The sequence below is a fragment of the Somniosus microcephalus genome, chromosome 21, assembly GCF_052327205.1.
Source record: "Somniosus microcephalus isolate GS21.2 chromosome 21, FLI_Smic_1.0, whole genome shotgun sequence".
NCBI classification, from domain to species: Eukaryota; Metazoa; Chordata; class Chondrichthyes; order Squaliformes; family Somniosidae; genus Somniosus; species Somniosus microcephalus.
This window is the reverse complement of record NC_141007.1, coordinates 72,515,078-72,527,339: the sequence shown is the minus strand read 5'-3', so window position 1 is coordinate 72,527,339 and position 12,262 is coordinate 72,515,078. Positions and strand designations below refer to the sequence as shown.

General features: G+C 43.1%; 1 protein-coding gene across 1 annotated transcript in view; it reads right to left on the bottom strand.

The window, feature by feature from the left end:
• The window catches only part of cep112 (centrosomal protein 112), a 420,760-nt gene that overhangs the window by 285,032 nt on the left and 123,466 nt on the right, over nucleotides 1-12,262 (bottom strand). The window contains exon 10 of the mRNA XM_085964113.1: nucleotides 11,451-11,594. Coding sequence (XP_085820239.1) covers nucleotides 11,451-11,594 — 144 coding nt within the window. The remainder of the gene's footprint in view (nucleotides 1-11,450; nucleotides 11,595-12,262) is intronic.

Below are 12,262 nucleotides of genomic sequence, written 5' to 3'. Positions count from 1 at the left end.
TGACTAATCTACTGGAATTTTTTGAGGATGTAACTAGTAGAATAGATAAGGGAGTGTTGTATCCGTGTGTTAATGGAGACACGGAATGCAGGAGTTGGTTTAACAGGTGTTTACTGAACAAAGTCTGGAGGTGAACTAAAAGATACAAGACGCTATACAGGCTTATATACCCGAGTGGTCACTACCGGTATTACAGTACACAGGGGCTCTTAAAAAGGTACATACACTACAATTCCTCCCCTTTTAGATAATTAGTACATAACATTTTAAGTAATCATGAATTAACATGTTTACAAGAACAATAATCTACACATTTGCTGCAGTTAATCAATTATAAGTCAGTCTCTCTGGAGGCTTCCTGACTCGGTCCGATAACGCCTCGGTGGCGTAGTAGTTTTCGGTGGTGTAGTAGGTTCTTTTGGCAAGGTCGATTCGGCTTGAATGCCAGTGTCGGGTTCATCTGGTTCCAGTATCACCGGATCGGAGGTAGATACTATGGGTATCTCTGCTTCATCATTAGGCGTATAGAGTTGAGGTGTAGGTTGTCCCTTTTCGGATGACTCTATGATCTGGTCAGCATGGTGCCTTATTATGCTTTCTCCAATGTCCACGGTATACATCAGCGGTCCTAGTCGTGTGCAAATAGTTCCAGGCTGCCATTTCTCGGTACGGTAGACCCGGGCCAAAACTTGTTGACCTATCTGGAAGGTTCTAGTTGGCCTTTCATTCATGCCTTGAAATTGCCGGTTCTCTACGTCCCTTCTGATGTTTGGCTTGATCAAATCCAGCCGGCATCTTAGTCTTCTATTGAAAAACATCATGGCGGGAGTTTGGTTTGTAACCACATGTGTTGCATTCCTGTATGCAAACAAGAAGTTATCTACCTTATGTTGTAGATTTATGTCTTCATTACCCATGGCTTTTATGACCTTCTTGAAGGTCTGGACAAACCTTTCAGCTAATCCATTGGTGGCGGGATGGTATGGGGCGGACGTGTAGTGCTTAACCCCATTGTTTTTTAAGAACTTCCTGAATTCTTCGGACACAAATTGCGGTCCATTATCAGAACAGATCTATTCAGGCAGCCCATTCCTGGCAAATATGGTCCTTAATACAGTGATGGTTTTTTCCGTGGTGGTGGAGGACATCTTTATTACCTCCGGCCACTTGGAGTGTGCATCAACCGCGATTAAGAACATGGAGTCCATAAATGGACCAGCAAAGTCGATATGTACCCTTTGCCATGGAGATGAGGGCCACTCCCATGGATGTAGAGGGGCTTGTGGTGGGGCGTTTTGGACCTTCTGGCATCCTAGACAGCTCTTGGTCATTTCTTCGATGTCTCCATCGATACCTGGCCACCACACAAACGCTCTGGCTAGGTTCTTCATTTTCACTCCACCCAGATGCCCCTCGTGAAGCTCCTTTAGCACTTTATCCTGGAGTTTGGGTGGCATCACCACTCTGGATCCACACATCAAGGTTCCTCGGCACACTGACAGCTGTTCTCTTCTTTGCGAGAATGCTGGCAACAGTGGTTCGCCATGTGCTGGCCATCCCTTCACCGTTAAATCGTAGACTCATGAGAGTCGGGTCATTTCTCGTTTCCATTTCAATGGTAGAATTTGTTACTGGTAGACATTCTACTATGGTGGAGTGGAACATCTCCACTGGGTCCACTGTAGGTGCCTCTTCTACCGTTGGCAACGGTAGGCGCGATAAACCGTCAGCATTCCCATGCTGTTTTGATCCTTTGTATTCTATGTCATATTGGTGTGCCCCTAGGAAAAGGGACCACCTCTGTAGCCTTTGCGCTGTCATAATGGGAACGCCCTTTTTAGGGTTGAATATGGAGACGAGGGGTTGATGGTCAGTCAACAAGGTAAATTTTTGTCCGTGTAGGTAATGGTTGAATTTCTTCACTCCCCACACCAGGCTGAGTGCTTCCCTGTCGATCTGGGCATAGTTACGCTCAGCTGAGTTCAATGAGCGTGACGCAAAAGCTATCGGCCGCTCCGAGCCATCAGGGAATCTATGCGATAATACCGCTCCTATGCCGTAAGGGGATGCATCGCACGCCAGTCTGATTGGCAGTGATGGGTTGTAATGAGCCAACACTTCCTTGGACGTGATCAAGCCTTTGCATTTATGGAAGGCACGTTTACAGTCTTCGCTCCATTTCCAAATTACTCCCGTTTGCAGCAGTGCGTTAAGAGGGTGCAGAACAGTTGATAAGTTCGGTAAAAATTTATGATAGTAATTTATCAATCCCAGGAACGACCTTAATTGTGAGACATTTTCAGGTGCTGGGGCTTTTATGACCGCTTCAATTTTTTCAGGTGACTTATGCAACCCTTCTTCGTTAATTATATGGCCACAATATGATATTTGTTTCTGGAAAAATTCGCACTTGGGGCGATTTGCTCGTAGGCCCCGTTCTCTCAGCCTAGTGAGCACCTGCTCCAAATTGGCAAGGTGCTCGTTGTCATTTTCTCCTGTTACAAGGATGTCGTCTAGGTAGCATTGAGGCCCCGGAATCCCTTGCAGGACTTGCTCCATAGCTCTTTGCCAGATAGCTGGAGCTAATGCTACTCCGAAAACCAGTCGATTGTACTGGTACAGGCCTTTGTGTGTGTTTATCGTGAGATACTTTTTAGAGGCCACCTCAACCTCCATCTGTAGATATGCCTGTGCCAAGTCAATTTTTGTGAAACGTTTCCCTCCGGATAGTGAGGCGAAAATATCTTCTATCCTTGGAAGAGGATACTGTATCGTGTGAAGGACCGGGTTTACAGTCACCTTGAAGTCCCCACAGATGCAAATTTTTCTCTGTTCTTCAGATTTATCATTATTCAACGTTTTCTTCATGACCGGGACGATGGGTGTTGCCCACTCGCTCCAATCTACCTTGGATAACACGCCTGCTTTTTCCAAATTCTCCAGCTCTGCCTCGACTGCTGGACGAATTGCGTATGGCACCGGCCTTGCCTTAAAAAACTTGGGAATTGCCGCATCTTCCACTTTTATTGAGGCGGTGACGCCTTTCAAGGTTCCTAGTTCCTGTTGAAAAACTTCTTTGGCGTTAGCCAAGATGTCTTTTAATCGTTCAGGTATGACGTCATCATCATTTTTTTTCTTACTAGTCACCGTCAGTGCCTGGAGTGCCAGTCTAAATGTATCTTCCTGATCCATTCACGTCCCAACAACGGTGGACCACCATCTTGCAGAACGTATAAATACAACTTCTGTATTTCCTTGCCGTTGTATACAACAGGCACCTTTATTTTCCCTCTGGGGTATACTTTCTGCCCCGTATATGTCTTCAAGATAATGGATGTGTCTTTTAAAGGTATATGCGGAAATAGCCGCTCGTAATCCCGTCGACTTATGACGGTCAGAGCTGATCCTGTATCTAGCGCCATTTTAATTGGGGACCCCGCTATCGTGAGGGTAACCCAAATGGTCTGGTAATCTTCTTTGGCAATTACATTATGTAATTTGAGACAGCTTAGTCTCTTGTTTCCAGAGTCGCTATCGCTCTTCTGGTCTTCGGAGCTACTGTCCGTCATCATTTGTACCTTTCTGTACTTTTCCTTATTGATTTTTTTTCTGTCAGTGGATTTTTTGTTTCCAGATCGGCATACACGTGCAGTGTGTCCCATCTTTCCGCATTGCCTGCACGCTTTGTCCTTGAACCAGCAGTCCCTCTGGTCATGGGTGGATCTGCCGCAGCGATAACATCTCTTGAAACCCCGTGTCATTTCATGGGTGCCGAAGTCCTGTGGCTTTTGCTGTATCTCTGCAGCTCCTCTTGCTGCTGCTTCGTATGATACAGCCACACTGAAAGCCTTGTCCAGTGTCAAATCTTTCTCAGAAAGTAGCCTTTTCTGTGTTCCTTCACTTAGGAGACCGCAGACGAATTTGTCTCATAGAGAATCTGCCAGTCCTGCCCCGAATTGGCAGTGCTTTGACAGCTTTCTTAATTCGGTGAGGTAATCAGCGTTACTTTCATTCTTGTGCTGATTCCTCCTGAAGAATTTGAATCGTTCCGCTATCAGCAGTGGTGTTGGGTTTAAGTGCTCCTGTAGGGTATCAACAATCTCCTTAAAATTCTTGTCCATCGGTTTGGCTGGAGTGATTAAGTTTCGTAACAGCCCGTATGTCCTTGCGCCCATCAGATTTAGAAGTACCGATGCCTTATCATCCCCTACTTCATTCGCTGTGCAATATACCTCCACTCTTTCCACATATGTGGTCCAATCCTCTATATCACTATCGAAAGCAGTAATATTGCCAGTCTTAGGCATGCCGAAAATCAAAAATGGCGCCTCCCGCGCTTTCCTTTCTTCCCTGCCGAAAAAAAATGGCGCCTCCTGCGCTTTCCCGCCGCTGCCGCTGCTGACAACGCTGTTCTCCACGGTTTTTATTTACACAGATATTTTTAATAGTTGGAGACTCGTTCCTGCCGGACTCTCTGGGACTTTTCCGTCCCTCTGCTTGGTCCGAATGCCGACCTGCTTTGCAGCGCCGGCCGTCTCCCGAGTGCTCCACCCTCCGTCTCTGTTTGCCTCCGCCTTCGGACTCACTGCTCGGCCCCGCTGCAGAGCCACCCGATCGAGCCCCAGCCCGCCGCCCAGGAAGGATTAGTGCAGTACCTGCCACCAGCCCGGCTAGCTGGTGAAACCACAGTTTTTTTTTCTTCGACCTTCGTCTGAGGAATCGATCTCCTTGAGGTGCTGCCGAATTGCAGGTAAGTCCGTTTCCAATTCGTCGCCACTGTTGTATCCGTGTGTTAATGCAGGAGTTGGTTTAACAGGTGTTTACTGAACAAAGTCTGGAGATGAACTAAAAGATACAAGACGCTATACAGGCTTATATACCCGAGTGGTCACTACCGGTATTACAGTACACAGGGGCTCTTAAAGGTACATACACTACAGGGAGAACCAGTGGATGTGGTGTATTTGGACTTTCAGAAGACTTTCGATAAGGTCCCGCATAAGAGATTAGCGTGCAAAGTTAAAGCACATGGGATTGGGGGTAAGGTACTGACTTGGATAGAGAACTGGTTGGCAGACAGGAAGCAAAGAGTTGGAATAAACGGGTCTTTTTCCGAGTGGCAGGCAGTGACTAGTGGGGTACCCCAGGGATCGATGGTAGAATCCCAGCTAGTCACAATGTATATTAATGATCTAGACGAGGGAACCAGATGTAATATCTCCAAGTTTGCAGACGACACAAAGCTGGGTGGGCGTGTGTGCTGTGAGGAGGATGCCTAGAAACTCCAGTATGATTTGGACAGGTTGGGTGATTGGGCAGAAGCATGGCAGATGCAGTATAATGTGGATAAATGCGAGGGTATCCACTTTGGTGGCAAAAACAGGAAGGCAGATTATTATCTGAACGGCAATAGATTGGGAGAAGGGGAAGTGCAACGAGACCTGGGTGTCCTTGTGCACCAGTCGCTGAAGGTAAGCATGCAGGTGCAGCAGGCGGTTAAGAAGGCAAATAGTATGTTGGCCTTCATAGCGAGAGGTTTCGAATACAGGAGCAAGGATGCCTTGCTGCAGTTGTACAGGGCCTTGGTGAGACCACACCTTGAGTATTGTGTGCAGTTTTGGTCACTTTATCTGAGGAAAGATTTTCTTGCCATGGAGGGAATGCAGCGAAGATTCACCAGACTGATACCTGGGGTGGCAGGAATGACGTATGAGGAGAGATTGGGTCGATTGGGCTTATATTCGCTGGAGTTTAGAAGAATGAGAGGGGATCGCATTGAAACATAAAATTCTAACAGGACTAGACAGACTAGATGCAGGAAGGATGTTCCCCATTGGTGGGGAAGTCCAGAACCAGGGGTCACAGTCAAAAGATAAGGGGTAAGCCATTTAAGACAGAGATGAAGAGGAATTTCTTCACCCAGAGAGTGGTGAACCTGTGGAATTCTCTACCACAGAAGGCAGTTGAGGCCAATTCATTAAATATATTCAAGACGGAGTTAGATACATTTCTTAAGGTTAAAGTGATCAAGGGATATGTGGAGAAAGCAGGGACAGGGTACTGAATTTGGATGATCAGCCATGATCTCATTAAATGGCGGAGCAAGCTCGAGGGGCCGAATGGCCTACTCCTGCTCCTATCTTTTATGTTTCTATGCCACGTTCATGCTCTACTCCCGTCTTTCCTCATCTAACTCTATCAGCATAACCCTCTATTCCCTTCTCCCTCATATGCTTGTCTAGCCTCCCCTTAAATGCATCTATACTATTCGCTTCAACCACTCCCTGTGGTAGCGAGTTCCACATTCTCACCACTCTCTGCGAAAAGAAGTTTCTTCTGAATTCCCTATTGGATTTCTTGGCGAGTATCTTATAATGATGGCCTGTGATTTTGCTCTTCCCCACGAGTAGAAGAGAACTGCACGTTTGCCTTCAGCTACTAGTTTTAACTGTGAAAGTGTCCAACGATGAATTTTTACATGTTACACTTTCTACAGAGTATTTACATTCTTCTCCATTAGTGTAAAGTCAATCCCACTCGAAATGTATAAAATATTTCCAAATAAAAAGCTTAGCAGTGCAGAGCAATATCTGCAATGATCACATTACTGGGCTCATCTAATAAAAGATATTTTTAATTTTTAAAATAACTATTTTTACTGTGATTACTTTAGTATTCAAAAAAGCCAAACCGCATTAACAACTTGCATTTGAATATCCCAGTGTGTTCAGACAATATGAAAAATCTTTTTTTTGTTGTTGAAAAATCTTCATTTCTGACCAGTAGCAGCTGCTAACAGGTTTGCTGTGTATGTAAGTTGGTACCTCTCTTAGTGTATTATTATAGAACCAGTTTCATCCTTGGTGCAATGAAGAGCACAGAGCAGGAAACAACTGAACTGCACTTCTCTCCTTAAATGGCTAACTATAGCAGAGTGTTCTTTTAATTTTCTGCAATATTATTTATGGCAAATATTATGTTTTCAATCTGAACAAAAAAATGATAGATATTTGGGAGGGACAACAAGGCATCAGTTTCACCGTAGGATCTGATCATGACAGTTTGTGGGGTCACTTTATCCACCTTTTGATCTTATTTCGCCATCAGTGCCAATCCATGGCCAACCACCTCTGTACATCCTCTCAGTGCGAGGTTGAGGTACAGCGTACAGCATCTGATCTTTCTACTGGGCACTTGATAGCCAGCTGGCCTAAACATAGACTTTAATAACTCCAGACCCTAAATAAAGCTTCCACTTTCCTTTTGGGGCAGGGTGCTGGTGGTGCGAGATGGATGCACGGGCGTGGTGCGGGGGGGGGGGGGTGAAAGAGGATGGTGCTCAAGGTGGGATCCTCTGTCGAACACCATGACAGAAGGGCAGTTTGCACCCTTGGTGCCAACCTGCTTTTTTCTTTCCCAGGCTCCCAAGTGTTGGGCGTCTGTTCCGCGAAGCTGGTTTTTCTTGCTTATATATCTACCTGCTTCATCTACCACCTCCTGTGCTATTCACACATTCTCCGTCTTATAAGTAGCTTTAATTCCTTTGATTTCTCTCATTAATGCTCCTAATGTCTCGTGCTAATTTCACTTTTGCCATTTAACCATCAGTTTTACCGTACTTTACAGGTCATTCGATTCCTTTGTGCGCGTGTTTTTTCCGATTCGCCCTTCCCTTTGTTCGGTTCCTTTTTAAAGGCTATTCATCTGTAATATCTTTCAGTTCAAGCTAAAATGTTAAATCAGAAGCAGAATTATCCCCAGGCTGTTTTCATGCAGTCCTATCAGCTGTCTTGGAACAGCATTTACAAAGGTTTCAGAGCAGGTTGACCACTCTCTCAGCTGCAGGTGGTGTGTAGTTCAGAAGGCGGGGCAGAAAAAAAATTGAGATTTGATATCGTCACTTAGACTCACCGGGAGAGCCTTGGATATTTATCACTTGTTAAGCAAACTATATAGTATTTGCATTTTGTCACTTTACCTGAACATTTCCACTCACTACTTCCTACCATCCTATAATTCATAGATACCCCGTTTAATGTACTGGTTCTCATATGTATTTGTCAGAGGGCTCCAAGCAGAAATAACCTTTCAATCGCTAAGTGGCTTTGACCCTGCATCAATGTTTTTGAAATAAAGAAAGGTACAGAGCGCGGGGAGGGGAGGTAGAGAGCGCGGGGAGGTAGACAGCACAGGATTTTGTGTTCAAGTCTTTGGAGTGGTACGTGAACCCACAACCTTCTGACTCAGAGACTCAACTGAGCCACAGCTGACACTGCAGTCAAATGTTCTTGAGGAGAACTCTGTACGTGAGCCGCTTTTTTGATGACAGACCCACATTCTTATTCAAAGTCTGAACCAGTTGATGATCCTCCACTACTTCACACATCACCAATGTCTTACTCCACTCCCGTGTAACAAATCAGTACACCCTAAAAGCCTGATCATTTTTTTTTAAACAGATCTCACGAATAAGCTTACTGGAAAAACTGAATTAATGCTGTTGTCCTGGTGTAACACCGCATTTATGTAACTCATTGATCTGGTGACTTATCATTTCAGTTAAATACATTCAAATCTCCTCAATGTCATATATCGGACAACTTTAATAATACTGTACATGAAAATAAGCAGAGTGAACAGGAATACAACCAAAAATATATTGTAATTGTCAGTCATCAGAAAGGAGCCAAGCTAGAGGTCAGTAATAATCTGCACTATTTCACATTCAAAATTAAGAAAAATATTAGCACAGATTACAGATTCACTCTGCCATAATAGCTAAATCACATTTTATTTCAAACTGCCTAATGAGGGAGAGATATTGCACATGAAAATACAGTGAAAATATATGAACTGGGCATTCAAATTAGCTTGTACAATATTATTGCATTACTGCGTTTGTATCCAGTTCCTGTCTACTATCTTAAACAGCATTAACCTATTTAAAATAGCACAGACAAAGCTGATGTGTCTGTATAATAATATCTCACAGTGGAATTCCAGCATCATCTGGTCACGTGGAGGTGCAGAAATAAAAGACAACATTCCTTTAATTCCACTCTATTCACATAGATGTTGCGCATCGACAATTTGGACACCCTTTCATGAAGGAAAGAAAGTCAGTCTGGATAAACAATCTAATTTTCAGTGACTGGATGCTCTCTCATCTTAAGGCATTCCTTGAACTCTGCAGTGTTTAATTATTAAATCCGAAGCAGCGCAGTGGAACCTGTCTGCTTTTGATGGCTCCAAAATTCAGGCCTGCTGACAGGAAATGTTTAATCCATTGCTTATTTTAAGTAAGATATGACAAGTCCTGCATGCTAATTTTTTTTCAATGCTATGCTCTTCAAATTATGGAACAAAGTTTCCATTTACCAATCTCTGGTCTAATCAACTTTCACTTTTCAAAATGTCCACAAAAAAAAATCAAAAGTCACAGTTTGATCATTCAAACTAACAAAATAATTTAAACTATATATAAATTATACATGTTTACTACTCTATGTCAGATCTAATAACACTGATCACACAGTGCGTTTTAATTGATTTATGAAAGGGGAAAAAAATGTTTAACACGGCAAGTGACTGCAGTGATTTCACCACAGACTCATCATGTCAAGACAAGGAAAGGTCACATTTAAACCTACCACACTTTTATGAGTTACAAAAATGTTATGTGTCAGGGACACTCGTCTGCAGTTTAAAAAAATGTACAGGTGAATAGTAGAAGTACTTCTTCCAATAATTACGCAACAGTGCATCACAAAGGCAGAATGTTACTGTTTAACTGCAGATTCCAAGAAACAAATCAACCAGGGCACATCTTAATCCAATTCACTAATTATTTTCTTCTTTAATTTGAGGAATCTTCTCCCTGTCCCTGCCCCCCCACAAGGTGTGTATGTTCACAAACTTACACCAACCTTCTCTCACTGATCATCATTTACTATTTGCAGCAAAACCCCAAATATATTCTTTATACAGGGCATTTTCATAAAAGCATATAAGTTTACGACGCAAAAGGCCATTCGGCCCATCGTGACAGTGCCTCAAATTCATCACCAATAATTCATTGAGATCGCCCCTCCCCCCACCCATGTTTATTTTCCCCAAGATTTCTCCCTCCAATGCATAATTTGTGGACCCATTCTCTCTCGTCATTATGTCCTCCTATTTTTAAAGAAATTATTCATCACATATTTAGGGAACATTAAATCACTATGGTTTAGTCTCTTTTACCCAGGTTTCTCTCAGTGATCTTTGCTACATATTGCAATGTTGTGGGGAAGCCCTTCATGCAAATTTGGAAATTACCATTACTTGGGGATTCGGAAAAGGGAGAGACTGCCACAGCTTTCCCCCGTCCATTGCATTCTGGGCAGCAACACGTCATTGAGGTCAAGCTGTAATTTATTGCTGTGTTCCTAAAATTTCCTTGGAAGTTAGATACAGCACAGAATACACGCTGCCTGCAAGGATGTACCAGAATGCATCACAAGACCAAATACCAACTCCTGAGGTGCTTGACCTCATTTCTGTGCATTCTGGGTATATGCATGTAGCCAGCATATGCTCAATACTATATATAACTTCCAAGTGTAAAAAATGCAACTTTGCAAGCAATGTTACCCCATAATTTTTTTGAGTGTGCGCGGTCCCTTTAAGGGTCTGCTCGGCCCATTCACAGTTTTGCGTACTGAAAAAGCTGGTCCTGGGCAAACAGCTGCACAGCTTAGAGGGAACGCTGGTTGCAAAAGTGATGTCTCCACACCCTCGCTGCTCCTGATCAGGATGATTTGCTCCAACCCCATGTCCCAGTTTTTCTCTGCTCCTCTTACTCTGGCTCACTGTTCATTTCCTCTGCATCACCATTAGCGATGAATCCTTTAATCACTACATTCGTGCCTTCTGAAACTCACTCCCTTAAGACCCTACACCTTGCCACTTTTCATGGACTCCAAAAGCCCCTTAAAAACCATTCTCTTCCAACATGCCTATGATTTCCCCTGCCCCCTCTTTAATTTCTCCTCATTGTTAAGTAGCTTGAGTGATTTTCCGACAAGGGCACTATACAATTGTAAGATTTTGTTAATAAATAAACTGAATTTTGTTACATTTTAAAAAACTGATGTGGAATTCCTGCACTGACACAAGTTCAGACTATGAACCCACACCTGGGACTGCTAACATCCACGATGTACAAGAAAGCATACCACTTTAATTTATTTTAAACTTTCTGTGCTGCAGTGCCAGTGTCAACTCTCAATGAACTTTATAGTGTTGATGCATTCACACAGGAAGCTTGAGAACTGTTACCTCATTGCTGCAAGTTTATCAAGAAGCAGCCTGAAGCAATTGAATCCTGTCAATTTTTTACATATTATATATTGTGACTATTAATGAAACATTGATAAGTTATTTAAGATAATAAAAGCCTGGACACTTACAGTGGCCTTAGTCTGAGCAGCATATTCTGTCTCCATTTTACTGAGGCGTGAATTGGTGTCATTGAGGAGTTCCTGAATATTCTCTGTGTGTTTCTTCTGTAGCTCAAACTTCTCTTGTTCCAGTTCTGCCACAACATTGTGTAACTGCATTTAAAAATTAAAAACATGTATTAATAACTTTTAGACAATTGATAGTTGGTATGTGAAAGTGGATATTAGGTGAATCTGATTGTTATTTTTAGCAGCAAACAAAAACAGCCTCTGCTTGGTTACTGTCCCCAGGAACGATTCATTGGACAGATAATGCACACACAGGCAGATCTCAACATGTCAGTGGCCTGCCAGCAACACGATAAAGTGATGAAGTTACTGAGTGATGAATTTTACAAGTCTGGTGGAGCTTGCTAGACACATCTGAAGATCAACATGGTGAGCATCTTTCTGAGAGATTACAATGGTTACATTTACATACTAGTATTTCTGTCACCATCCTGTACTGAAATGCAGCCAACATTGAAGTAGTTGACTCAGAGATTAGGGTCCTGAATTTAAATAAAGGAATCTACGATGGTATGAGGCGCGAGTTGGGTAGGATTGATTGGGGAATGTTACTCAAAGGGTTGACGGTGGATAGGCAATGGCAAACATTCAAAGATCGCATGGATGAATTACAAAATTTGTTCAACCCTGTTTGGCATAAAAATAAACCAAAAAAGGTGACTCAACCGTGGCTAACAAGGGAAATTAGGGATAGCATAAGATCCAAGGAGAGGACATATAAATTGGCCAGAAAAAGCAGTAAACCTGAGGAT